A 26,204-nucleotide genomic window follows, 5' to 3' on the forward strand; every position below is an offset into this window, starting at 1 on the left:
TAAGTAATTGGAATGTGTTTACAACTAATTAGAATTTGTGACAAAGGGTGAGAGAAAAATAGATTGACTTTAGCATGCATTTAGGGAGGTATACAATAATTTAAATTGTAATATATTAATTTTTTTTATGGGTGAAGTGTTATGCAAATATATTATTTTATATTATCAACTTAGTGTTATTACATTAAGTTGATCAAGTGGATAAAAAAGTAGAGATTTTATTTTTTACTTTTTTTTTATTTTTTAGTCGATGTTTCACTGTTTTGTATGTTAATAGTATAATTTTTAATTTTTTTTACACTCAAACAACCAATGTCAATTTTAATATCAAGTCATGGATGCAATTTTTTAACACTTATAATTTGTCATGGATGCAATTTTTTAACACTTATAATTTTTTTTTTATAGAAATTTTTTTTTCAATTAGCGGTGAGATGTAATTTTGAGATTTCTATTTACTTATTTATTTTTCAGTACTTTTATTTTATTGTTATAATTAATTGTATTGGTAAATATTAAATTTAGAAACTAAAAATAATGATAATAGTTTTGTATTAATGTTTCAGAGCAAGAGCAAGAGTAAGAGATCACTACTCTATATATAATTTACAAAACAATAACAAATGTTTTTCAAATTATAAAAGAACAATCATCTAAAGATTTGAGTTGTCTCATGAAAAATTGTAAATTTGACATCTTTGCAAAATAATAACAAGCAATTAAGTACATCAAATTAGTGCAGAAATTCAACATCAATTACAAGTTTAAATTAGAAAACTGGATTGTTCATTAGGCTTGTCTCTCTCTCTCTCTCTCTCTCTCTCCTTAGAAAATAATCTCCTTTATACCACCGATGATAAAATCATATACTACGTACTATGAATTTTAAATATACGAAATATATATATATATATATTAAGAATTTTTTTATATTTATTTTTATTTTAAATTTTCAAAATGACATGTGCCATCTTGCCAACTCCTTACCTTTTGCCGTAATTAGGAACCACTCATCTTCCACCCCTGCTACCCCACAATTTTTTTTACTCTCTCTCTCTCTAGGATGTTACAGATATCAGTAGCATCTCTTTGGTTTACACCCCAGCTGGTGATCACAACTCTTCTCTCAAATACGATTATTTATACGTGATCTTACATGCATTTTGAATATATAAAATGATTGCACCTGGTTGGTTGTATTAATTGACCTTGTGGGGTGGGGTAATGAAGGGGTTGTTGATGTGGGGAGAGAGGCCCAACACCCTCCAAGGACTTGCGTAAATTTTCAGTTGACGATGATGAAGATCAAGCACGGTAAACATTTCCCTTTTTTTTTTTTTTTTTCAAGTTATCTCCGTTGGTAAAATTTTTTACTTAAGAGTTCATCTTTAAATTTGAGCATTGCTAGTTGTATTAAACATACTATGCATTTCTTCATGCAATTTCTTCATAACTGCAAACTTAATACTAAAATCTTAGGGGGTTCAAGTTGAGGTTCAAACTTAGTAGTATATACAATCCTTGCGGGGAACTTGATTGTTGGGGAAACAAAGAAAAAATAAAATAAAAAGATTTATGATCACCCCTCTGTTAAAAATTGTAATATTCTTTTATTTTAGAATACTAAAATATTCTTTTATATTTGTTACTTTTTCTTGCCAATAAAAAGATATGAAATGCTTTAAACATATAATAATAATCCCTAATAAATTAGGCATGGGTTCATGAGATTACATGAATTGGGCCCGTCAAAGTCGAGGTTTGAGCTTACAATGTTTAGTTATGAATGAACCTTTAACATGTTGAGTTTGAACTTAGGTTCATTTAGTCTGATTAGAAAGAGGACATCCTATTGGGGCATAAATGGTTAGAGAAAGCAATAGTCCATTATTTTAAACCACAAACAACTTGAGGTCTTTCTTCATACTTTAAATTGTCCAAATGCAGTGAGTTTGACAATTCCACTCTATTAGTATGTTGGTTATTGATACCAAAACGCACAGGGTTGGATCAGATGTCCTATTCCTAATAATGTTCGTTCTGTGGTTAATTTACCTCATTATTCTTCAGGTCAAATTGCAAAAAGATGACTGGTCATTTCATATTTTCAGTCAATTTGGTAGAAGGAAATGAACCAAGTATGTTGACACTGGACACTAAGCAAGAGATGGTTTTGCAACTGTCAGGGCAATAAAAAACCGCAGTGTCATTTTGGTTTAGTTCAACTAGATAGTCTAGATGGGAAAAGACTCATTTCATGAGTTGTTTGCTTTGCATTTTGTTATGTTCTAACTTTTTACCACCCTAGCAGAATCCAGGCGATAGTTCATTGCACTGTCTTAGGCCGTTCGAAATTGTTTGTCCTGCTATTCGTTATCACTATAGGCACGTCTCGTTTATTCAATTGTCAATTGGTATATATGTAACCTATATAAATTGTACACTTTTGTCATTAGGCACAGAGTCTTGTCCAAAGAACTTTAAAATGGGTTGGATACATCTGAGGCTCAAATCTTGAGGTTTGCCAATGCAAGAATATTGTTTTAAGTTCATGCTATGCCCTTAATTAGTTTAATTATGCTCCCTTATCCCTATCATGTGATACGTTTTCTTCAATTGGTGATTATTGCTAAAGCTCACACCTTTAATGGATTGCAAGAAGTGGGACTTCTCCAAAAATCCATTTGGTGCTTATAGCCTCCTCTTCCTTTGTTTTTGTCCGTCTATTTTTGAAGTACCGTTTGTTACTTCTGTTTATTCGATTATGGTGGCTGTGGAAAGAAGGTTGGTATTATCAGTCTCTATCTCCTATCATCTTAGTAGCTTAAGTTTTCATCACAACAAACCCATAATTTTACAAACTCAGGTATACCAAAAATTTGAACCATATTTCAATTTCATGGAGACAGAATACACAGCGGGTAGACCAAACTTGAAGTAGAATTGGGTGGGATTTAAAGACCAAACTTGAACTAGAATTGAGTGGGGTGCGCCTGGCCAAGGCAATAGTGCAACACCAAGGCGACACAAGGGGCCCCCAATAGCAAGCTACTGTGGTGGACCCTCCCCCTAAAAAAATTAATTTAACACCGTGTGGGCCATTGGCCCACGTATCAGATATTAAACTGATAAGAACAGATACTACACTTGATCTTAGCCAAAAGGCCGAGAAAGGTATGCATTTTCATATGGTGGGCCTCTCCTTTTATGACCAGTTGCTCTTTCACACTTTCCTTTCAAAATCAATGTGGGACTAGAACTAACCAGAATGTTCAGCAAACAGACTTCACTAGGTTTGAATTATTGACTTGCAGAGCATACCTTTGGCCGTCAGGTCTCAAGGTTCCTTCGAATAGCAGTCCTTGAAAAGTAGGATAGTGGAGGATGAGAGAAAGACCTTTTATTCTTCTAACCTTCATAACCACTGAACTAAATTCAGGTGTCAAAAGACCTCCTAACATGCGAAGTAACTCATTGATTTGGCTTGTGTTTGTCTCTAGTTTTAGTTCCATAAACTTTTCATGATTGAGTTTACATTGTTTTTTCCAATAACTAGCCAATGGAACCATCCTGGATATGTTTTGAAACTTTTTTTGCGCAAGTCTTTCTAGCTGTTGATTTCATCTGTCAATTCCTGTCTTCATAATTTATTGTGGGAAGCTTTAGCATAGTAAAAAATGATAGCTATCCAAATTTGGTCAGAAGATAATCCAGATTTTCAATCAGTAAGTCGCTATATAATACAGTCAAGCAGGGTAAATAATTATTCATACCCACTGCAATAGGAATATAATTTTGTGGTGAACCAATGCATTGCAAAAACCTGAAATTCATCAGAAATTGTGACAAACCCTCAGGATTTGTGCATAAAAATATAATGGATTACCTTTATAATTTTCCATTAGTTACTTTCTTACTTTTTATTGTGTGGTTGTTTTTCTTCAGTTGCAGGTGATACTCACACCACTATCACCAAGTTTTGCTGCATGCTTCGGTTGGTGTGTTGCTTTTGGTGGCAGAAGGTTTGTCTTTTTTCTCAACAATGGGCTGTTTAGTAAAGCATTTAATTAGGTAAACTGAAGTCAGTCATTCGGAATTCCTTTTTTATGGCGTAGATAGTGAGCGTTCTCAAAGTAGATGTGAGACATTAAAACAACTGTGTGGAAATCATTATTACAGTTCTTAAACTATGTCTTCAATGGTCTTGAAGTCTCAAATTCAAAAAAGGCCCACACAAAGAACAATAAAGCATAGGTCATAAAGTTAAACTAGATTTGGGTGGGGTGCGCCAGGCCAAGGCAATAGTGCAACACCATGGCGACGCGCAAGGACCCAGTAGCAAGCTACTGTGATGGACCCTTCCCCTAAAAAAATAAATTTAATATCGTGTAGGCCATTGACCCACGTATCAGATATTAAACTGATAAGAACAGATACTACACTTGATCTTAGCCAAAAGGCCGAGAAAGGTATGCTTATTCTAATGTTGGGCCTCCTCTTTTATGGTTATCTGCTCTGTCACCCTTTTCCACTCAGAATCAATGTGGGACTAGAAAAACCAGAATGTAAAGCAAACAGACTTGCTAAAATCTCATCTTAAGTCTTCACTAGGCTTGAACTGCAGACTCACAGGGCACCTCTGGGCCCAACTAAGGTCTAAGGTTCTTCAAAAATCATTCATTGAAAAGTAGGATACTGAAAGATGAGATTTGTTACAATCCTCATAATACCCATACAATATAGCACACACTCGCACTTATTTTAGAATGCTTGTTGAAAAGCAGTACAATGATCTTTTTTTTTTTTTTTTTTTTTTTTTTTTTTTTTTCCTTTTGAGAGATATATATGCACACCTCCATCATTCAGGAAAGAGAACTTGGAAAACTTTAACTAACCTTCATAACCACCGAACTAAATTCAGGTGTTAAAAGACAGTTGAACATGTGAACTAGCTCATTCCTTTGTTTAGTCCCTGTGTTTGAGTTTAGTTCCCAAAGCCTATACATGATAGAGTTTGACAATTGTTTTTTAAGAATTAGCCATCCGAACCATAATGGATAAGTTATGATTTTATTTTATTTTGACCCTAAATGTAAGTCTTTGCAAGCTATCAGTTTCATATGTGAATTCCTGTCTTTAATTTTTTTGTGGGTAGCTGTAGCAAAGCACAAAATGGAGTCTAGTAAATTTATAACTAATCCAAATTTGAACAAAAGCTAACCCAAATTGCCAATAAGTTTCGCTGTCCTTTGGGTTGCTATATAATGCAGTCATGTGGTACAACTATTATTCATGTAACTACAATGGGAATGTCATTTTGTGAGGAACCAATTCATAAAACCTGAAATTTGTCGCAATAATCATTTTGTGACAACCCTCAGGGCTTGTGCATACAAATACCATGATTTATGTTATTTTTTCCCCTAAGTTTAATTTTCTGTTCGACACTTATTCTTATCATGTACTATAGGTTTTCTTCAATTAGTGAGTGGTGCTAATACTTGCATCATTATTATCAAGATCACTGCATGCTTCAATTGGTGGTGTTGCTTATGGTGGCTACACAAAGAGGGTTAGTCTTATTTTCTCCATTCATGGCCTGTTTGGTAAAGTTTTTAAACTAGATAATCTGGATTCTGAGTCATTCATCCTTTGAGCTCCCCCCTGAAAAAAATAATCATATTAACATTTGGTATTGAACTAAACTGATAAAAACAGACGGTACATTTCCCTTTCCCTTTTCTCTTAAGGTTGATGTGACACCAAAATCAAACCACAGATGTTATGTTGACCATTAAAGCAGAACTGCAATAGTTTTTATGTTTTGAGTGGTAACCGCAAAGCACATTCAAGCACCTCCGCAACCCATACCTGAACTTGTTAGTTAGTCCATAGAATTACCGATCAGTGCAAATCCAGATTTTCTACTTTATAGCGTAACCCTTAATTATTATTATGAAATGTAACCCCCTTAACCAAGATTAAATGTACTTTGATTTGATTTGGAGTGCACCAAGCCTGGCAGTAGTACAACGAGAAGATGATGGATGGTCAAGGTCGCCAGTATATGACCACCAACCCCCGAGACCCAAATAAACTGGCCCTTGTATAGATACTAAACTGATAATAATAGATACTATAGTTGATCTTGGCCAGAAGTCTGAACAAGGTATGCTTTTTAATGTATTGTGTTGTCTATTTTATAGTAAATTGTTCATATTTTGAATACCAAGCCCATTTGGGATTAAAAAAAAGAAGAAGAAGAAAGAGCATTATTATTTTTTGCCTCTTCTTATTTACCTTATGGAGAAGAAAGAACATATATATCGATTTATTCTTCGTTTTGGATTTTCCTTTTAAAAATCAAATCTTAAAATTATAAGCAACATCTTGTGCAAGTGTGCAATGTGATAAAATGATCTCAATTGCTCTGGAAAAACCAATAATTTACTGACACATTTGGCAATTCATATATACGAGGCACTTCCATTCTCTAACATTTAAGTAGCTTAGGTTCTATTATCCCTATCATGTGTAGGTTATGCAAAGAAGGTTGAAGCATGGTAGAGCTTAGGTTTTTGTGTTAGCCTAAAATTTGAACTAGAATTGGTTGTGTTGTGCCTGGCCAAGGCAATAGTGTAAAACCAAGTCGACACAAAAGGGTCCCAGTAGCAAGCTACTGTGGTGGACCCTCCCCTAAAAAATTAATTTAATATTGTGTGAGCCATGGCCCACATATCAGATATTAAACTGATAAGAACAGATACTACACTTGATCTAAGCCAAAAGGCCGAGAAAGGTGTGATTTTTCACATGCTGGACCTCTCCTTTTATGAGCAGCTGCTATTCTGCCCTTTTCTCTCCAAATCAATGTGTGTCTAGAAATAACAAGAATCTTAAGCAAACAGACTTGCTCAAGTCTCTTGTCTTTGGTCTTCCATAGGTTTAAACCAGTGACTCGCAGAGCATACCTTGGGTCTTCAGGTCTTAAGGTTCCTTGAAGCTTGAAAAGTAGGATAGTGGAAGATGAGAGAACAAACTTTAAAACCTTTCATTCTAACCTTCATAAACGCTGAACGAAATTAAGGTGTCAAACCTCAAAAGAGAGCCTAACATGGGAAACCTTTCATTTTAACCTTCATAACCACTTAACTAAATTAAGGTGTCAAAATACAGCCTAACATGTGAACTAATTCATTGATTTGGTTTGTGCCTGTGTCTGGTGAAACTTTTTGTCCCAAGTATTTCCAGCTATTGATTTCATCTGTGAATTTCTGCCTTCAAAATTTATTATGGGAAGTTGTAACACAGGAAAAAATGAAGTTTGGTGATTTAATAGCAGTCCCAATTTGTCCAGATTTCCAATCAGTTTGGGCTGCCCTTTAGGTCGCTATATAATACAATCAAGTGGGGTAAATAATTATTCATACCCACTACAATAGGAATATTATTTTGTGATGAACCAATTTATTGCAAAAACCTGAAATTCATCAGAAATTGTAACCTTCAGATTTTGTGCATAAAAATAGTATGTAGAGAATGTTGTAAGTAGCCGGCAAATCCCACCTTTCTTTCCCTAAGCACCGTGAGAGAACCTGGCCGTATAAGACATGTTTGATTGCAGGTTGTGCGATTATAAGATCTCTTTTGATATAGTTAGTGAAAAGCAAGCTCTTGCTCTAGGCATGGTATCCATCTATCTATCAATCGATCTGTACGAGGAATAGAGGTGTAAACAATAAGAGTGGCTAAATGCGGTTTGCGGAGTGAATCTTTCTGAAATAGGTGCTGGATTGACAGCTTGGTCTTTTGCTTTATAGAAAGTCAATTGGTGGTAGGGGAAGATCACAGACCCTTCACGCTCTGGGCATCGAGAGGATAGTGCAATCAACGAGAAAAGAGGGGAAAGAGCCGAAGATGCATAGGAGCCTTGGCTTTAAGCGGATCGGGGAGTCATGATTTAGGGAAGGTGGTTCGGAGATAACGAGAGATAGGAGATCCTCGTACCCCATTCTTATTGATACGCTTGCTCCTTAAAAAATACCCCAGTGTATAATGTTACTCAGTTGGATATATATAAAGATATAGATTCTGATAGAATTTTATAAACAAAATGAAAGTATTCACAAAATACCCCAGCGTATAATGTTACTCAATAGGATATGAAAAAAAATATAAAATATTCAATTTTCTATACTATATATGAATAAATAATATTGAATATTTTATATTTTTTTTCATATCCTATTGAGTAACATTATACGCTGGGGTATTTTGTGAATACTTTCATTTTGTTTATAAAATTCTATCAGAATCTATATCTTTATATATATCCAACTGAGTAACATTATACACTCGGGTGTTTTTTAGTTTCTTTCTTCCTTTTATTATGTGGTAGGTTTTCTTCAATTGGCAGGTGATTGCTATACTCTTACCACTGTCACCAAGTTTTTCTGCCTGCATCGGTTGGTGGGTTGCTTTTTGGTAGCTATTTGGCAGAAGGTTAGCCTTATTTTCTCAACAATGGGCTGTTTAGTAAAGCATTTAATTAGGTAAACTTGACTTCCAGTCATTCAGCCATTGAGCTCACCTCTCAAAGAATTAATCCATAAGTAGTTGGATCAAATACTAAATAAAAGCATGAGACATTAAACAACAGTGTCCATGGACAATATCTAAACACCTGTCTTGAAAATTGAACTTAATTTCAGTTTTCATTGTTTAATTTTCTTTTCCATTTCAACTTTCATTGTTTAAGAGCCATCTGTCAGGGTCCTAGGGGTCCAAATTGAAATTCAAAAAAGTTAAACTAGATTTGGGTGGGGTGCGCCAGGCCAAGGCAATAGTGCAAGGCCAAGGCGACGTACAAGGACCCCAATAGCAAGCTACTGTGATGGACCCTTCCCCTAAAAAAATTAATTTAATATCGTGTGGGCCATTGGCCCACGTATCAGATATTATACTGATAAGAACAGATACTACACTTGATCTTAGCCAAAAGGCCGAGAAAGGTATGCTTGTTCTAATGTTGGGCCTCCTCTTTTATGGTTTTTTGCTGTGTCACCCTTTTCCACTCAGAATCAATGCGGGACTAGAAAAAAACCAGAATGTTAAGCAGACTTTCTTGCTCAATCCTCTTGTCTTCAGTCTTCACTTGGTTTGAGCCGCACTTTAGGACACAATATAATACACTGTCAGTCTGAGCTGCACTTTAGGACACAATGTAATACACAGTCATTTTTATAAAGAATATTGCTCGACCCCATTAATACGAGAATGTTAGTTTCTACAACCGTTTGATTGCAAAAACCTTAAAATTATCAGGAGAACTATTTCCGTGACAAGTTGATAACTTAGAGGACTTGTGCATACAAAGATGATGTTTTTGTTCATATTTTTCCCTTAGTTTAGCTTAATTCTTATTCATACTTATTAGGTTATTCTATTCATGTGGTAGGTTCTCTTTAATTACGACATGGTTCTCTTAAATTCTTATTCATACTTATTAGGTTATTCTATTAATCTTGCTGCATGCTTCAATTGATGGAATTGCTTATGGTGGCCATGCACGGAAGGTTAGTTTTATCATCTCCAGACTCTTTTAGGTATCCTTCGATCTCTCTTTCAAAGGAAAAAAAAAATAGTATAAGCAGTTATGCTCAAGCAATATTATTATATCAAATTTAACTGATAAAAACAGATGTCTACACACACTTATCATTTTTCTCTTAGGCTCTGTTTGGTTAGGTAGAATCAACTAGAAAAGAAAGGAAAGTGAATTTTTTTTTAACTTTTTTAGAGTTTGGATAGAGTGAAAATGAAACGTTTTGGAAAATTTGAATTCTCGCAACCCGTTATTTTCCCCAAAACGTTTCCTGCCCAAAACACGCGAAAATAAAATTTTCTCATGAAAGCAATGTCTTTCTATTTTGCATTCCTATTTCATCCACCAACTATATCGATAATTGTAAGCCACCAATAATTATTTTATTTATTTTTTACTGGATTTCAAAGAATTACAAACCAATAATAACTTTATTGGTGGTAGAGTTTGAATTAACTTGGACTTCTATAAATAGTAATTTGTAAGTGTCAATTAATTGAAAACTATATCATTTTTTTTAGATATATATTACTACTAATTAATTCTTTATTATTCTACTATTTATTTTATAATTTTTATAAAATAAGAAAAATATAACATAAGGACAATTTAGGTAAGTACAAATATTTTTAGTCACTTTTATGCTCTTCAATACAATTTTCTTGAATAATTTTCACCTTAACCAAATGCATGCTAGAAAATAAATTTTCTTTTCATTCACTTCACTTTTCTTTTCATTTTCCATTTCTATCGAACCAAACGGAGCCTTAAGGTTGATGTGAGAAATCAAATCACATTGAACTGAAGAAAACAGACTACACTTGGATGCAGATTGTTGTTGACCCAAACTTTTATTGAACTACACACAGCCTTATAAGTTCACTTAAACAAGGTTATTTTTCTCTGTTATTTAAGTTGTTTTGGGCCTGTCCTCTGTTCTAGAGTCCAAAGTGGGGATCCGCAATCCACTAGTTGCTGATAGAGACCAGAAGTTTGAAGGCCCATTGAAAGAGCAAAATAATTTGTACTTGATTTGGGTGGGGTGCGCCAGGCCTAGGCAATAGTGCAACGCCAAGGTGACACGCAAGAACCCCAGTAGCAAGCTACTGTGATGGGACCTCCCCCTAAACAAATAAATTTAATATCGTGTGGGCCATTGGCCCACGTATCATATATTAAACTGATAAGAACAGATACTACACTTGATCTTAGCCAAAAGGCCGAGAAAGGTATGATTTTGCATATGTTGGCTTTCTCCTTTTATGACCAGTTGCTCTTTCACCCTTTCCTCTCCAAATCAATGTGGGACTAGAACTAACCAGAATGTTCAGCAAACAGACTTGCTCAGGTCTTTTATCTTCGGTCTTCACTAGGTTGGAATATTGACTAGCATAGCATACCTGTGGCCATTAGGTCTCGAGGTTCTTTCAAAGATCAGTCCTTGAAAAGTAGGATAGTGGAATATGAGAGAAACACCTTTTAGTCTAACCTTCAGAACCACTGAACTAAATTCAGGCGTCAGAAGACATTTTACATGTGAACTAATTCATTGATTTGGTTTGTGTCTGTCTCAGGTTTTAGTTCCATAACCTTTTCATGATTGAGTTTATACATTGTTTTTCCAAGAACTAGCCAATGGAACCATCCTGGATGTGTTTTGAAACTTTTTGGCCCAAGTCTTTCTAGCTGTTGATTTCATCTGTCAATTCCTGTCTTCATAATTTATTGTGGGAAGCTTTAGCAGAGTACAAAATGATAGCTATCCAAATTTGGTCAAAAGATAATCCAGATTTCCATTCAGTAAGTTAAACTAGATTTGGCTTGCATAGCATACCTTTGGCCTTCAGGTCTCGAGGTTCCTTCAAAGATCAGTCCTTGAAAAGTAGGATAGTGGAAGATGAGAGAAACACCTTTATTCTAACCTTCATAACCACTGAGCTAAATTCAGGCATCAGAAGACATCCTAACATGTGAACTAATTCATTGATTTGGTTTGTGTCTATCTCTGGTGTTAGTTCCATAACCTTTTCATGATTGAGTTTATACATTGTTTTTTTCCAAGAAATAGCCAATGGAACCATCCTGGATATGTTTTGAACTTTTTGGCCCAAGTCTTTCTAGCTGTTGGTTTCATCTGTGAATTCCTGTCTTCATAATTTATTGTGGGAAGTTTTAGCAGAGTACAAAATGATAGCTATCCAAATTTGGTCAAAAGATAATCCAGATTTCCATTCAGTAAGTCGCTATTTAATACAGTCAAGCAGGGTAAATAATTATTCATACCCACTGCAATAGGAATATAATTTTGTGATGAACCAATTCATTGCAAAAACCTGAAATTCATCAGAAATTGTGACAACCCTCAGGATTTGTGCATAAAAATATTATGGATTACATTTATAATTTTCCCTTAGCTTTTTTCTTACTTTTATTGTGTGGTAGTTTTTATTCAGTTGCAGGCGATGCTATACTTGCACCACTATCGCCAAGTTTTGCTGCATGCTTCGGTTGGTGGGTTGCTTTTGGTGGCTATTTGTCAGAAGGTTAGTCTTACTTTCTCAACAATGGGCTGTTTAGTAAAACATTTAATTAGGTAAACTGGACTCAGTCATTCAGCCATTGAGCTCACCCCTCAAAGAAGATCAATCAATATTTGATTATCATTAATCTAAACACCTGCGTTGAAAATTACACTTCTTAAATATTGAAATATTGATCCACCCTGTGTTGAAAAATTACACCACTTAAACTATGTCACACCTGTCTTGAATGGTCTTGGTTGTACAACTTGACCCATGGTCATGAAATTGTGAAGTGGAAAGCCCACACAATACAAAAGACCAATAAAGCAAAGTCCAAAAAGTTAAACTAGACTTGGGTGGGGTGAGCCAGGCCAAGGCAATTGTGCAACACCAAGGCGACGCGCAAGGAGCCCAGTAGCAAGCTACTGTGATGGATCCTTCCCCTAAAAAAATTAATTTAATATCATGTGGGCCATTGGCCCACGTATCAGATATTAAACTGATAAGAACAGATACTACACTTGATCTTAGCCAAAAGGCCGAGAAAGGTATGCTTGTTCTAATGTTGGGCCTCCTCTTTTATGGTTATCTGCTGTGTCACCCTTTTCCACCCAGAATCAACTTGGGACTAGAAAAAACCAGAATATTAAGCAAGCAGACTTGCTCAAATCTCATCTTCAATCTTCACTAGGTTTGAACCGCAGACTCACAGGGAACCACTGGGCCCGACTAAGATCTCAGGTTCCTTCAAAAATCATTCATTGAAAAGTAGAATACTGGAAGATGACAGTTATTACAATCCTTATAATGTTCGTACAATATAGCACACACTCGCACTTATTTTAGAATGGTTGTTGAAAAACAGTACAATGATACTTTTTTCTGAGAGATATATGCAAACCCACATCAGTCAGTAGAGAGAACATGGAAACATTTAACTTACCTTCATAACCGCTGAACTAAATTCAGGTGTTAAAAGACAGTTAAACATGTGAACTAGCTCATTCCTTTGGTTAGGCCCTGTGTTTGGGTTTAGTCCCCAAAGCCTATAAATGATAGAATTAGACAATTGTTTTTTAAGAATTAGCCATTGGAACCATAGTGGACAAGTTCTGATTTTTTTTTTTTGGCCTAACTGCAAGTCTTTGAAGCTATCAGTTTCATGTGTGAATTCTTGTCCTCAATTTTTTGTGGGTTGTTGTAGCAAAGCACAAAATGGAGTCTAGTAAATTTATAAATATCCAAATTTGAACAAAAGCTAATCCAAATTGCCAATAAATTTGGCTTTCCTTTGGGTCGCTATATAATGCAGTCAAGTGGCAGTGGTATCATTTTGTGAGGAACCAAATAGTTGCAAAAACCTGAAATTTGCCACAATAACCATTTTGTGACAACCCTCAGGGTTTGTGCATACAAATACCATGTTTTTTTTTTTCCTAAAGTTTAATTCTGTTTCATACTTATTCTTATCATGTACTATAGGTTTTCTTCAATTAGATCAATCAAAGGTAGCGTCAGCGATAGGGAGTGGTGCTAATACTCACATCATTACTATCAAGATCACTGATAAAAAGAGATGATACATTTCCCTTTCCCTTTTCTCTTAAGGTTGATGTGAGACCAAACCCAAACCACAATTGTTATGTTGACCATGTTAAGCAGAACTGCAATAGTTTTTATGTTTTGAGTGGAAAGTTGAAACCACAAAGCACATTCACAAAGTCAGATAAAATTTTAAGCAACATCTTGTGCATGTGTGCAATGTGATAAAATGATCTCAATTGCTCTGGAAAAACTAATAATTTCTGCTAACGCTATACAAAACACAATTTGAAAGATTCAATTCATATACATGTGTTACATTTGGCATTAGGCATGAAGTGTTGTCTGAAGAACTTTAAACTGGGTTGGATATATCTTAGACTCAAACCTAATAACGCTCAGACCTTTAAAGGATTGTAAGAAGGCACTTTATCCTTATGCAAAGGTCGGTTCTCTTAACATTTATAGGTTTTCATCACAACAAACACAACTTTACCTCAGGTTACATCACCACCAAGATGATGATCAGGTTCACCAGCTTGCTACTTTAGGTAACCGACCCTCCCAAGACTTACCTCCCCTAAACTTTTAAACAAAGGCACTGTAATTTTAAAACCAAACTTGAACTAGAATTGGGTGGGGTGTGCCTGTCGTGGACCCTCCCCCTTAAAAAAATAATTTAATATCGTGTGAGCCATTGGCCCACGTATCAGATATTAAACTGATAAGAACAAATACTAGACTTGATCTTAGCCAAAAGGCCGAGAAAGGTATGCTTTTTTCACATGCTTACGTTTATAATTTTCCGATGCTATACTCGTAGCACTGTTACCAAGTTTTGCTGCATGCTTCGGTTGGTGGGTTGCTTTTTGGTGGCTATTTGGCAGAAGGTTAGTCTTGTTTTCTCAACAATGTGCTGTTTAGTAAAGCATTTATGAGGTAAACTGGAGTTCCAGTCATTCAGCCATTGAGTTCATCCCTCAAAGAATTAATTGGATCAATTACTAAATAAAAACAGTTGGATGTAGGAGTCCAAAAGAAATGTTATGGATTGAAGAGCTATCATCTGTCATGGTTTGCAGGGTACCCAAGGGTCCAAATTGAAATTCTAAAAAGTTTAACTAGAATTGGGTGGGATGCGCTAGGCCAAGGCAATAGTGCAACCCCAAGGCAACACACAAGGACACCAATAGCAAGCTACTGTGAAGGAAATCCCCTAAAAAGATTAATACCCACGTATCTGTCACCCTTTTCCACTCATAATCAATGTGGGACATAAAAAACCAGAATGTTTTTAAGCAAACAGACTTGCTCAAGTCTCTTGTCTTCAGTCTTCACTAGGTTTGAACCCCAGAATCACAGGGCACCCCTTGGGCTAACTAAGGTCTCAGGTTCCTTCAAAGTAGTGTCATTGAAAAGTAGGATACCGGAAGATGAGATTTTTTCCGATCCATATAATGCCCATGCAATATAGCACACACTCATGCTTATTTCAAAATGCTTGTCGAAAAACAGTACAATTATACTTTTTCTGGGAGATGTATACACACCCCCATCAGTCAGGAGAGAGAGAACTTGGAAACCTTTAACTAACCTTCATAACCACTGAACTAAATTCAGGTGTTAAAAGACAGCCAAACGTGTGAACTAGCTGATTCCTTTGGTTAGTCCCTCCGTTCAGGTTTAGTTCCCATAGCCTATACATGATTGAGTTTGACAATTGTTTTTAAGAATTAGCCATCAGAACCATAGTGGATAAGTTATGAATTTTTTTTTGGCATAAATGCAAGTCTTTGCAAGCTATCAGTTTCTTGTGTGAATTCATGACTTCAATTTTTTTGTGGGAAGCTGTATCAAAGCACAAAATGGAGTCTATTAAATTTATAAGTGTCCAACTTTGAACAAAAGATAACCCAAATTTCCAATCAGTTTGGCTGTCCTTTGGGTCGCTATATAATGCAGTCAAGTGGTACAATTATTATTCACGCAACTTAAGTAGGAATGTCATTTTCTGAGGAAACAATTCATTGCAGAATCCTGAAATTTGTAGACATAACAATTTTGTGACAACTCTTGGGGTTTGTGCATACAAATACCAATTTTTATGTTCTATATTCTTCTTTTCGCTTAGTTTAATTCTGTTTCATACTTATTCTTCTTATGTAATAGGTTTTCTTCAAATGGTTAGTAGCACTTATACTCGCATCATTATTGTCAAATTCACCTCATGCTTCAATTGGCGGTGTTGCTTATGGTTGCTATGCTAAGAAGGTTAGTCTTATTTTCTCCTTTCATAGCCTGTTCTTAAATTAGATAATCCAAATTTTCAGTCATTCAGCCTTTGAGCTCCCCGTCAAAAAAAACTAATCATATTAGCATTTGGTAATTGAACTAAACTGATAAAAATGGACGACACTTCCCTTTACTTTTTCTCTAAGGTTGATGTGAGACCAAAGCCAAACCACAATTGTTATGTTGACCATGTTAAGCAAAACTGCAATAGTTTTTATTATTTAAGTGGTAACCACAAAGCACATTCAAGCATGGCAGTAGTGCAACACCCAAATAAACACCCAAATAAAGTGGCCCTTGTATGGATACTAAACTGATAATAGTAGATACTACAGTTAATCTTGGCCAGAAGTCGGAACATGAGGCAAAAATTCGCCTCTTTTTATGATGAAAGTTTTAGATGAATAATATAACCAAGCGAGAAGTTCAAACAAGAATTTCATTGTACTGATTTGGTCCTTTGTTGAAATTGAAATTAATGTAGAAGGCCCATTGTAGACAAAGAAAGCAAAGAGTCAAAAAAGTTGGACTAGATTTGGGTGGGGTGCGCCAGGCCAAGACAATAGTGCAACACCAAGGCGACGCGCAAGGACCCCAGTAGCAAGCTACTGTGAAGGGACTCCCCCTAAAAAAATTAATTTAATATCGTGTGGGCCATTGGCCCACGTATCAGATATTAAACTGATAAGAACAGATACTACACTTGATCTTAGCCAAAAGGCCGAGAAAGGTATGCTTATTCACTTGTTGGGCCTCCTCTTTTATCACCAGCTGCTCTGTCACCTTTTTCCATTTGAAACTGATGTGGGACTTCAAAAACAGCTAGAAGGTTAAGCAACACAGTATACTTTATTTCAATAGATATGCTTTTTGAAAAGCAATACAATGAAACTTCCCTCTGGGAGATATAATACACCCCCTCATAAACCACGAGTGATTCAGAAGACTCATTCTTACCTTCATAAGCACTGAATACCATGTTTTATGTTATTTTTTTCCCTAAGTTTAATTCTGTTTCATACTTATTCTTATTATGTACTATAGGTTTTCTTCAATTAGCGAGTGGTGCTAATACTCACACCATTACTATCAAGATCACTGCATGCCTCAATTGGTGGTGTTGCTTACGGTGGCTACACAAAGAGGGTTAGTCTTATTTTCTCCATTCATAGCCTGTTTGGTAAAGTTTTTAAACTAGATAATCTGAATTCTGAGTCATTCATCCTTTGAGCTCCCCCCTCAAAAAAGTAATCATATTAGCATTTGGTATTGAACTAAACTGATAAAAAGAGATGATACATTTCTCTTTCCCTTTTCTCATAAGGTTGATGTGAGACCAAAGCCAAACCACAATTGTTATGTTGACCATGTTAAGCAAAACTGCAATAGTTTTTATGTTTTAAGTGGTAGCCACAAAGCACATTCAAGCATGGCAGTAGTGCAACACCCAAATAAAGTGGCCCTTGTGTAGATACTAAACTGATAATAGTAGATACTACAGTTAATCTTGGCCAGAAGTCGGAACAAGGTATGCTTTTTAATGTACTATGTTATATTTTGAACACCAAGTCAATGACGGATAAAAGAGAGAGAGAGAGATAAGGCAAAATTTTGCCTCTTCTTATGGTGAAAGTTTTTAGATGAGTATTATTAATCAAGTTAAAAAAAGAATTTCGTTGTACTGTTTTGGTCCTTTGTTGTTGAAATTGAAATTAATGTAGAAGGCCCTTCGTAGACAGAAAGAAAAGAGTCAAAAAGTTAGACTAGATTTGGGTGGGGTGCGCCAGGCCAAGGCAATAGTGCAACGCCAAGGCGACACGCAAGGACCCCAGTAGCAAGCTACTGTGATGGGCCCTACCCCTTAAAAAATTAATTTAATATCATGTGGGCCATTGGCCCACGTATCAGATATTAAACTGATAAGAACAGATACTACACTTGATCTTAGCCAAAAGGCCGAGAAAGGTATGCTTTTTCACATGTTGGGCCTCATCTTTTATTGCCAGCTGCTTTGTCTCCCTTTTCCACTTGAAACTGATGTGGGACTACAAGCAGCCAGAATGTTAAGGAAACACACTTGCACTTATACTTATTTCAATAGATATGCTTCTTGAAAAACAGTACAATGAAGCTTCCCTCTGGGATATATACACACGCACTCGTCAATCTCAGAGAGATTAGAAGAGAGAATTTTGGAACTAAACCACTGAATAAATTATGTGTCATAAGACAGCCGGACATGTGATTGTGGGAATTGTGGTAAGGAGAAGTATGTGCCTGTGCTTGAGTTATTAGTTCTCATAACAACATTGTCTTTATGAATTAGCCATTGGTACCATCCTGGATAGATAGTGAAAATTTTCCATCCTAAATTTAATTCTTTCCACGCTAATTGGTTTCATCTGTGAATTCTCATCTTCAAAATTTATCATGCAAAGCTGTGGCAGAGCACAAAATGAAGTTTGGTATATCCATCCAAATGTGGACAAAAGATAATGTGAATTTCATCAGTCTGAGCTGCCTCTTAGGATGCAACATAATACAGAGTCATGTTTAGAAAGAATATTGCTCGAACCCACTAATACAAGAATGTCAGTTTCTTACAACTGTTATATTGCAAAAACCTTAAAATAGTCAAAAGAACCATTTTGTGACAAGTTGATAACCCCTAGGACTTGTGCATACAGAGATGATGTTTATGTTCATATATTTCCTTAGTTTAGTTCTTCTTCATACTTATTTGGCTATTCTTTTCCTATGATAGGTTTTTTCCAATTACAACATGGTGGTAATACTCACACCATTATCAACAAGAAGTTTGCTGCATGCTTCAATTGGTGGAATTGCTTATCGTGGCCATGCGCGGAAGGTTAGTTTTATCATCTTCATCAGTGGACTGGACTGTTTTAATTGAGCATTTAGTTAGGCTACATAACCCGGATGCCAATAATCCCAGTCATTCATCCTTTGATCTCTCCTCCCAAAAAATTAATCGTATAAGCAGTTGGCTCAAGTCATATATATCAAATTTAACTGATAAAACATATGGCTACACATATCTATGCTTTTTTTAAGGTTGATGTGAGATATCAAACTGAACTGATGAAAACAGATGGCTACATACAGCCTACACTTACATATTCATATTCTTTTTTTCTCATGGTTTGTTGTGTGACCAAAACCAGGACGAAACTGCTTTGTTGACCAAAATCACCATATGGTTTTTGGTTTTCTACATCTTTCAAAGAATGAATTTTCACTAGAGTCCAAAGTAATTGCTTGGTGGCCTAGTGTTACAAGTGGGACTTGTTCCACATCGGATTTGGATGGGGTTTGAAGTGTGTTAAATGGGTGAGTATGTGAGCTTTCGGGTGGGGGAGAATGTTACAAGTGGGACTTGTCCCACATCACATCAGATTTGGATGGGGGTTGAAGTGTGTAATGGGTGGGTATGTGACCTTTTGGGTAAATGGGCAAAACCCTTAGATATAGAGAGACAAACGAATAGCCATATTGTAAAACAAAACAAGAACCAAAGCCAAGGCAACGCTCAATATGTTTTACACACTTCAAGGTCACATACCCACCCAAGGCAGTAGTGCAAAGCCAAGGCAACGCTCAAGAGCCCCAGTAGCAGGCTACTGTGATGGGCCCTTCCATTAAAAAAATAAATTTAATATCATATGGGCCATTGGTCCACAGATACTACACTGGATCTTAGCCAAAAGGCGGAGAAAGGTATGCTTATTCACTTGTTGGGCCTCCTCTTTTATCACCAGCTGCTGTGTCACCCTTTTCCACTTGAAATTGACGTGGGACTTCAAGCACAGCTAGACCCTTTTCCACTTGAAATTGACGTGGGACTTCAAGCACAGCTAGAAGGTTAAGCAACGCGGTATACTTTATTTCAATACATATGCTTTTTGAAAAACAATACAATGAAACTTCCCTCTGGGAGATATATGCACCCCCTCATAAGTTACGAGAGATTCAGAAGACTCACTATTACCTTCATAAGCACTGAATAAATCTGGTGCCAAATGACAGCCCGACATTCTGTACTAGCTCGATCATTCATTTGGTATGTTGTGCCGATCGATAGAAGTTTACTGACCTGGAGTTTGGTATGTGTCTGGGTTTATTAGTTCTCCTAACAACAGTGTCTATATGAATTAGCCATTGGATGATTGGAACCATCCTGGATAAGTCGTGAAAAATTTTCTGGTCTAAATTCAAGTCTTCCCGAGCTATTGATTCATATATGAATTCCTGTCTTTAAAATTTATTGTGCAAAGCTGTGGCAGAGCAGAAAATGAAGTTGTGTTTCGATCCAAATGTGGACAAAAGATAATGCCAATTGCCAATCAGTCTGAGCTGCACATTTAGGACACAATGTAATAATAATACAGAGTCATGTTTATAAAGAATATTGCTTGAACCCACTAATACGAGAATGTCAGTTTCTCCCAACCGTTTTGATTGCAAAAACCTTAAAATTGTCAGGAGAACCATTTCATGGCAAGTTGATAACTTAGAGGACTAGTGCATACAAAGATGATGTTTTTGTTCATATTTTCCCCTTAGTTTAGTTAAATTCTTATTCATACTTATTAGGTTATTCTATTAATCTTGCCTGCATGCTTCAATCGGTGGAATTGCTTATCGTGGCCGCGCACGGAAGGTTAGTTTTATCATCTCCATTACTGGACTCTTTTAGGTATCCTTCGATCTCTCTCTCAAAAGGAAAACAGAAAATAAAAATTAGTATAAGGGTTATATGCTCAAGCAAACATTATTTCAAATTTAACTGATAAAAACAGATGTCTGCACTACACTTGTCTATCCTTACAGGCTACACTCTCTCATGGTTTGCTGTGTGACCTAAACCAGGAGGATGCAGCCTTGTTGACCATTTTAAGCAAAATTACTATATGGTTTTATGATTTTCTACATCTTATAAAAAAAAGGGTAATTTGTACTCACACCCCCTAAGGTTTGCAATAAAGATAGGTAGATACAATTTAGCGAGAGTATGATCCAATTGCTCCCTCAAGTTTGCAAACTTGAACACCACCACCCCAAACTATGAGAGTAGATACAATATATTATAGTATTAAATTAAAATTATTTATGGTAATGTTTTACATAAAAGTTAAAGTTGGCCCCCTCAATTTTTTTGTAACACTCTATTTATAGTACTAAATCATAGATATTAATAGTTGTTTTCTATATAAAAATTAAAGTTGATCTCTCTAATTTTAAAAAAAATAATAATAATTCTATATGGTTCCCTATATTAAGTATGGTTTAATAATGAAATTACTTTTAATCCCTTCAAATTCCAATAAACCTCTTGCTATAAAGGATCAAATTTAGTATAATATATATATATGTGTATAAATTATTATAGTAATCCTTATAACAATATACTATATTTATGCACACATATATTCACACGCATACATAAATATTAGTATTTGTTATGAATTAGAAAGAAAAAAAAAAATTATTCACTTGACAATAACAATGATTCAATTGATAACTTTTCTCTTCAATTTTATTGCATATTATTTATAGACACATTTTAACAATACATTAAACTTGCACAAAAAAATTTCTTACGATGATGTCGCATATGGCGTTGGCGGGCCCTGGTAGAGTTTGATTTATAAAGGTTACTATTGTACTTTAATAATTTAAATGGGCCAATTTCAAAGTTTAAATAGGTCAATTCCGTAATTGGGTTCCAAAGTTTAAATAGGTCAATTCCATAATTGGGGTGGTGTTGCTCAAGTTCTATGACCCCTTATTGCAATGTGAGGGGGTGTAAGTGCAATTACCCCCCACCTTGCAACCTATTGTGGTTATTTTTTTTTTACCTGTAGGTTGTTTTTATTAGTTATTCAAGTTTTGGGCCACTCTTTTATATGGTCCAAAGTTGAGGGTTCAATTGAATCCACTACTTGCTGACAGAGGCAAGAAATTTAAAGCCCATTGAAAGAGACCAAAATGTTTCATACTAGATTTGGGTGGGGTGCGCCAAGCCTAGGCAATAGTGCAACACCAAGGCGACACTCAAGGACCCCAATAGCAAGCTATTGTGGTGAGCCCTTCCCCTAAAAAAATAAATTTAATATCGTGTGGGCCATTGGCCCACGTATCAGATATTAAACTGATAAGAACAGATACTACACTTGATCTTAGCCAAAAGGCCGAGAAAGGTATGAGTTGTATCTTGTTGGGCCTTCTATTTTATAACCAGTTTCTCTCTCACCTCTTTCACTCGCAAGCGATGTGGGACAAAAGAACAGCCAAACATGGTTAGCAAAACAAACTGTGAAAGTGTTCTCTTTGGTGTTCGCTTAGTTTGAAGTTTGAGCCAGTGTCACACAAATAACTTCTATATTTCAAGTTTGAAACTAAAACAATTAATGTGCATGACACGTTTTCAACCAAGTATTTGCCATAGCTGCTTTCTGGTTCAGCCAAATCAATCCCCTTTCATTGTAGTCTTATCAGTTCACCTGCTCTTCAAATCCATCAAATATGCAAATTTAGGTGTAGTGTTTATATTTTCAAATTCAAAAGTTGTTAGATTAAGTTGACGACAATCAAATGATTATCTATTTTAGAAGTATAAATTATTGGAAAAACTTTTCACATTCCGGAGGAAGTTGGGGTAGCGCAAATTGGAGATAAAATGAGAGAACGCTGACTAAGATGTTTGAATGAGTGCATCAAGGGTAATATTAGGGGGGAGACTAAAGTTAATATGGATATATTAGTAAGGAATGATACTTAGTTGTGCCGATCGATAGAAGTTTACTGACCTCGCTCTAAGAGTTTGGTATGTATCTGGGTTTATTAGTTCTCCTAACAACAGTGTCTTTATGAATTAGCCATTGGATGATTGGAACCATCCTGGATCAGTTGTGAAAACGTTTCCGGCCTAAATTCAAGTCACAGCCGTTTTGATTGCAAAAACCTTAAAATTGTCAGGAGAAGCATTTCATGACTAGTTGATAACTTAGAGGACTTGTGCATTTAAATTCTTATTCATACTTATTAGGTACGATTTATTTGTTCATATTTTTTCCCTTAGTTTAGTTAAATTCTTATTCATACTTACTAGGTTATTCTATTGATGTGGTAGATTCTCTTTAATTACGACATGGTCCTCTTAAATTCTTATTAGGTTATATTCTATTAATCTTGCTGCATGCTTCAATCGGTGGAATTGCTTATCACGTAAGGTTAGTTTTATTAAGCAGTTACGCTAAAGCAAACATTATTTCAAATTTGTCTCAGGATACACTTGATTTTCTACATCTCATCTCTTGGGCCTCTTTCATATGGAGTCCTAAGTTGAGGGTTTAATGGAATCCACTACTTGCTGATAGAGACGAGAAATTTAAAGCCCCATTGAAAGAGAGCAAAATGATTAATACTAAATTTGGGTGGGGTGCGCCAGGCCAAGGCAATAGTGCAACGCCAAGGCGACACGCAAGGACCCCAATAGCAAGCTACTGTGATGGGCCCTTCCCTTAAAAAAATAAATTTGCCCCTTAAAAAAATAAATTTAATATCGTGTGAGCCATTGGCCCACGTATCAGATATTAAACTGATAAGAACAGATACTACACTTCATCACTTGCTATTGGGGTCCTTGCGCGTCGCCTTGGCCTCGTGTGAGCCATTGGCCCACGTATCAGATATTAAACTGATAAGAACAAATACTACACTTGATCTTAGCCAAAAGGCCGAGAAAGGTATGAATTATATGTTGTTGGGCCTTATCTTTTATAACCAGCTTCTGTCTCACCTCTTTCACTCGCAAGCGATGTGGGACTAAAGAACAGCCAAACATGGTTATTAGCAAAACAAACTGTGAAACTCGCGAGTGTTGATTGACTCTTCTTCGGGGTGTTCGCTTAGTTTGAAGTTTGAGCTAGTGTCACACAACTGCCTGCTATATTTCAATCTCGAAGCTAAAACAATTAATGTGTAGGACAGAGTTTCAACTAAGTATTTGTCATAGCTGCTGTGGCTGTTTTACTTTCTGGTTCAGCCAAATCAATCCCCCTTTCACTGTAATCTTATCAGTTCATCCTGCTCTTCAAATCCATCAAATTGTGCTCAAATGTGCAAATTTAGGTTAAGTTTGTGTTTATATTTTCAAATTCAAAAGTTGTTAGATTAAGTTGACAACAATCAAATGATTATCTATTTTAGAATTATAAATTATTGGAAAAGCTTTTCACATTCCGGAGGAAGTTGGGTTGGTACAAATTGGAGATAAAATGAGAGAACGCTGATTAAGATGTTTGAACATGTGTATCGAGGGTAGTATTAGGAGAAGATAAAGTTAATATGGATATATTAGTAAGAAATGATATAATATATGTGATTGGAGTGAGAATATGTTCTTCAGATACAGCAGAAATAAAATATAAAATTCATGTACTCGGTTTCAAATAATTGATAAAAATACTTTGCAGGATTAGCTTTCAATTGTTGAATCGGCATTGCAGCATGTCTACATCTCATGGGACATAAATTGATAAAAACCAGTCATACATCAAATGATGGATAAATGATATTAATGGCGCCGCTAGCAACCACAAGTTGGTTAAGAAAATGGGATACAATTGACAACTCAATCAAAGTCATGCATACTCCTAATTGTGACAATCTATCACAATAGCCATTATTAGGCCATTACGACCTCATCTATACAAAATTTTCTGGTTGGGACACACATTACACCTTTCGCTTAAGTCAGATTTTTAATCAGTCAATCACGTATACAATTAAATAGACCGTGACATAATAACCTTTAATAGATAAAGTGATTGTCCTCAGGCCGGAGCCAGCATGCCCAGTGGCACATGCCCCTGGTCCCACCTCTTCTCTTTATGCATGCATCATTTTATAAATGGGTGAGTATATAATAATATCTAACAACTTGTGTTTTTAAGTAAATTGGTAAGCGTCCATCCGTTGCAGTTAGTATCAGAGCCAGATTTAGTCCTTGATCTAGTGTCACGCTAAGCTTCCAGGCTCGGAGGGCGTCGTGGTCTAATCCTGGGTAGGCAGGGTGGCTCGACCACAACAAATCGGGTTCGGGTGAAGGAAGGGAATGTTATAAGTGAGATTTGTCTCATATCAAATTTGGATAGGGTTGAAGTATGTAATGGGTGGGGTATGCAACCTTTTAGGTAAATGGGCAAGACACCTAGATAGAAGGAAGACAAATGAATGGCCCGACCACAACAAAGCGGGTTTGGGTGAGGGAACGTTATAAGTGGGACTTGTCCCAAATCAAATTTAGATAGGGGTTGAAGTGTGTAATGGGTGGGTATACAACATTTTGGGTAAATGGGCAAGACACCTAGATAGTATATAGTAGAAAGACAAGTGAATAGCCATATTTAAGACAAAACAAGAACCAAATAATTTACAACTTGATTTGGGTGGGGTTGAGCCAAGGCAGTAGTGCAGTGCCGAGGCGACACTCAAGGCCCCAGTAGCAAGCAACTGTGATGGGCTCTTTCCCTAAAAAAATAAATTTAATATCTGTGATGGGCCCTTATCCTAAAAAAATCAAGGGTTAATTTCACTAACACCCCCTCAGGTTTGGCTAAATATCACCTTCAAATATCTTTCGAAAATAACTATCACTCGCATCACAAACTTTTCCCCAACCTTTAGTTAAACAATTTTGACACGATGTAAAATGACTTAATCACCTTTTGAATTTGTCGGACGAACCATTTAGCTTAAAGAATTAGATTAAAAGACTAAAATACCCCTAAAAAGTTGTAAATTTACAAATTATATATATACATACATATATATATATACACACATTACACAGAGACACACACACACACATATATATATATATATATATATATATATATATATACATACAGACAAAGACAATCTGCTTCGACACTCTGCGGGAAGATATGTTCATTCTCTTTCTCCTCTCTCTTTTTGCATGAATCGATCTTCCTTTTTTTTTTCTTTTCTTTTTTTTTTTGTCACTAGCTGCTCTGTCACCCTTTTCCACTTGAAACTGATGTGGGACTTCGAGCACAGCTAGAAGGTTTATTTCAATAGATATGCTTTTTGAAAACCAATATAATGAAACTTCCCTCTGGGAGATATATACACCCCCTCAAAAGTTACGAGAGATTCAGAAGACTCATTATTACCTTCATAAGCACTGAATAAATCTG

At 35.8% G+C, this 26,204-nt stretch overlaps 1 protein-coding gene, 11 non-coding genes and 1 pseudogene across 12 annotated transcripts; 1 reads left to right on the plus strand and 12 right to left on the minus strand.

The window, feature by feature from the left end:
* The first annotated feature begins 854 nt into the window (after window positions 1-854).
* Window positions 855-26,201, plus strand: LOC132275355 (uncharacterized). The gene is made up of 8 exons (XM_059776822.1): window positions 855-1,314; window positions 3,946-4,022; window positions 9,510-9,575; window positions 12,058-12,147; window positions 15,838-15,939; window positions 18,725-18,829; window positions 20,575-20,641; window positions 23,269-26,201. The coding sequence occupies exons 1-8, from the start codon at window positions 1,296-1,298 to the stop codon at window positions 23,277-23,279; spliced, it is 537 nt and encodes a 178-aa protein (XP_059632805.1). The 5' UTR covers window positions 855-1,295; the 3' UTR covers window positions 23,280-26,201.
* Window positions 2,983-3,178, minus strand: LOC132275826 (U2 spliceosomal RNA). Its single transcript, XR_009470771.1, has one exon. It is a non-coding gene; the product is annotated as a U2 spliceosomal RNA (small nuclear RNA).
* Window positions 4,279-4,473, minus strand: LOC132275811 (U2 spliceosomal RNA). The gene has a single exon (XR_009470757.1). It is a non-coding gene; the product is annotated as a U2 spliceosomal RNA (small nuclear RNA).
* On the minus strand, window positions 6,611-6,803 carry LOC132275827 (U2 spliceosomal RNA). The gene has a single exon (XR_009470772.1). It is a non-coding gene; the product is annotated as a U2 spliceosomal RNA (small nuclear RNA).
* On the minus strand, window positions 8,820-9,015 carry LOC132275823 (U2 spliceosomal RNA). Its single transcript, XR_009470768.1, has one exon. It is a non-coding gene; the product is annotated as a U2 spliceosomal RNA (small nuclear RNA).
* Window positions 10,642-10,837, minus strand: LOC132275825 (U2 spliceosomal RNA). Its single transcript, XR_009470770.1, has one exon. It is a non-coding gene; the product is annotated as a U2 spliceosomal RNA (small nuclear RNA).
* Window positions 12,483-12,678, minus strand: LOC132275799 (U2 spliceosomal RNA). Its single transcript, XR_009470746.1, has one exon. It is a non-coding gene; the product is annotated as a U2 spliceosomal RNA (small nuclear RNA).
* LOC132275828 (U2 spliceosomal RNA) lies at window positions 14,249-14,442 on the minus strand. The gene has a single exon (XR_009470773.1). It is a non-coding gene; the product is annotated as a U2 spliceosomal RNA (small nuclear RNA).
* Window positions 16,500-16,694, minus strand: LOC132275824 (U2 spliceosomal RNA). Its single transcript, XR_009470769.1, has one exon. It is a non-coding gene; the product is annotated as a U2 spliceosomal RNA (small nuclear RNA).
* On the minus strand, window positions 17,734-17,929 carry LOC132275776 (U2 spliceosomal RNA). The gene has a single exon (XR_009470735.1). It is a non-coding gene; the product is annotated as a U2 spliceosomal RNA (small nuclear RNA).
* On the minus strand, window positions 19,535-19,702 carry LOC132275830 (U2 spliceosomal RNA; annotated as a pseudogene).
* On the minus strand, window positions 21,990-22,185 carry LOC132275787 (U2 spliceosomal RNA). Its single transcript, XR_009470738.1, has one exon. It is a non-coding gene; the product is annotated as a U2 spliceosomal RNA (small nuclear RNA).
* LOC132275829 (U2 spliceosomal RNA) lies at window positions 23,418-23,618 on the minus strand. The gene has a single exon (XR_009470774.1). It is a non-coding gene; the product is annotated as a U2 spliceosomal RNA (small nuclear RNA).
* Window positions 26,202-26,204: the final 3 nt, after the last annotated feature.

This window comes from Cornus florida, unplaced genomic scaffold, assembly GCF_030987335.1.
Source record: "Cornus florida cultivar Cherokee Brave unplaced genomic scaffold, ASM3098733v1 CherokeeBrave_3.0.0_Hap2_Chr09, whole genome shotgun sequence".
Lineage (NCBI taxonomy): Eukaryota > Viridiplantae > Streptophyta > Magnoliopsida > Cornales > Cornaceae > Cornus > Cornus florida.

Excerpts from the sequence above, each read along its gene's own strand:
- LOC132275355 (XM_059776822.1), top strand. Across the intron at positions 4,023-9,509 it reads GTTGCTTTTGGTGGCAGAAG|GTTATTCTATTAATCTTGCT; the intron begins GTTTGTCTTTTT and ends CATACTTATTAG. Across the intron at positions 12,148-15,837 it reads TGGTGGCTATTTGTCAGAAG|GTTTTCTTCAAATGGTTAGT; the intron begins GTTAGTCTTACT and ends CTTATGTAATAG.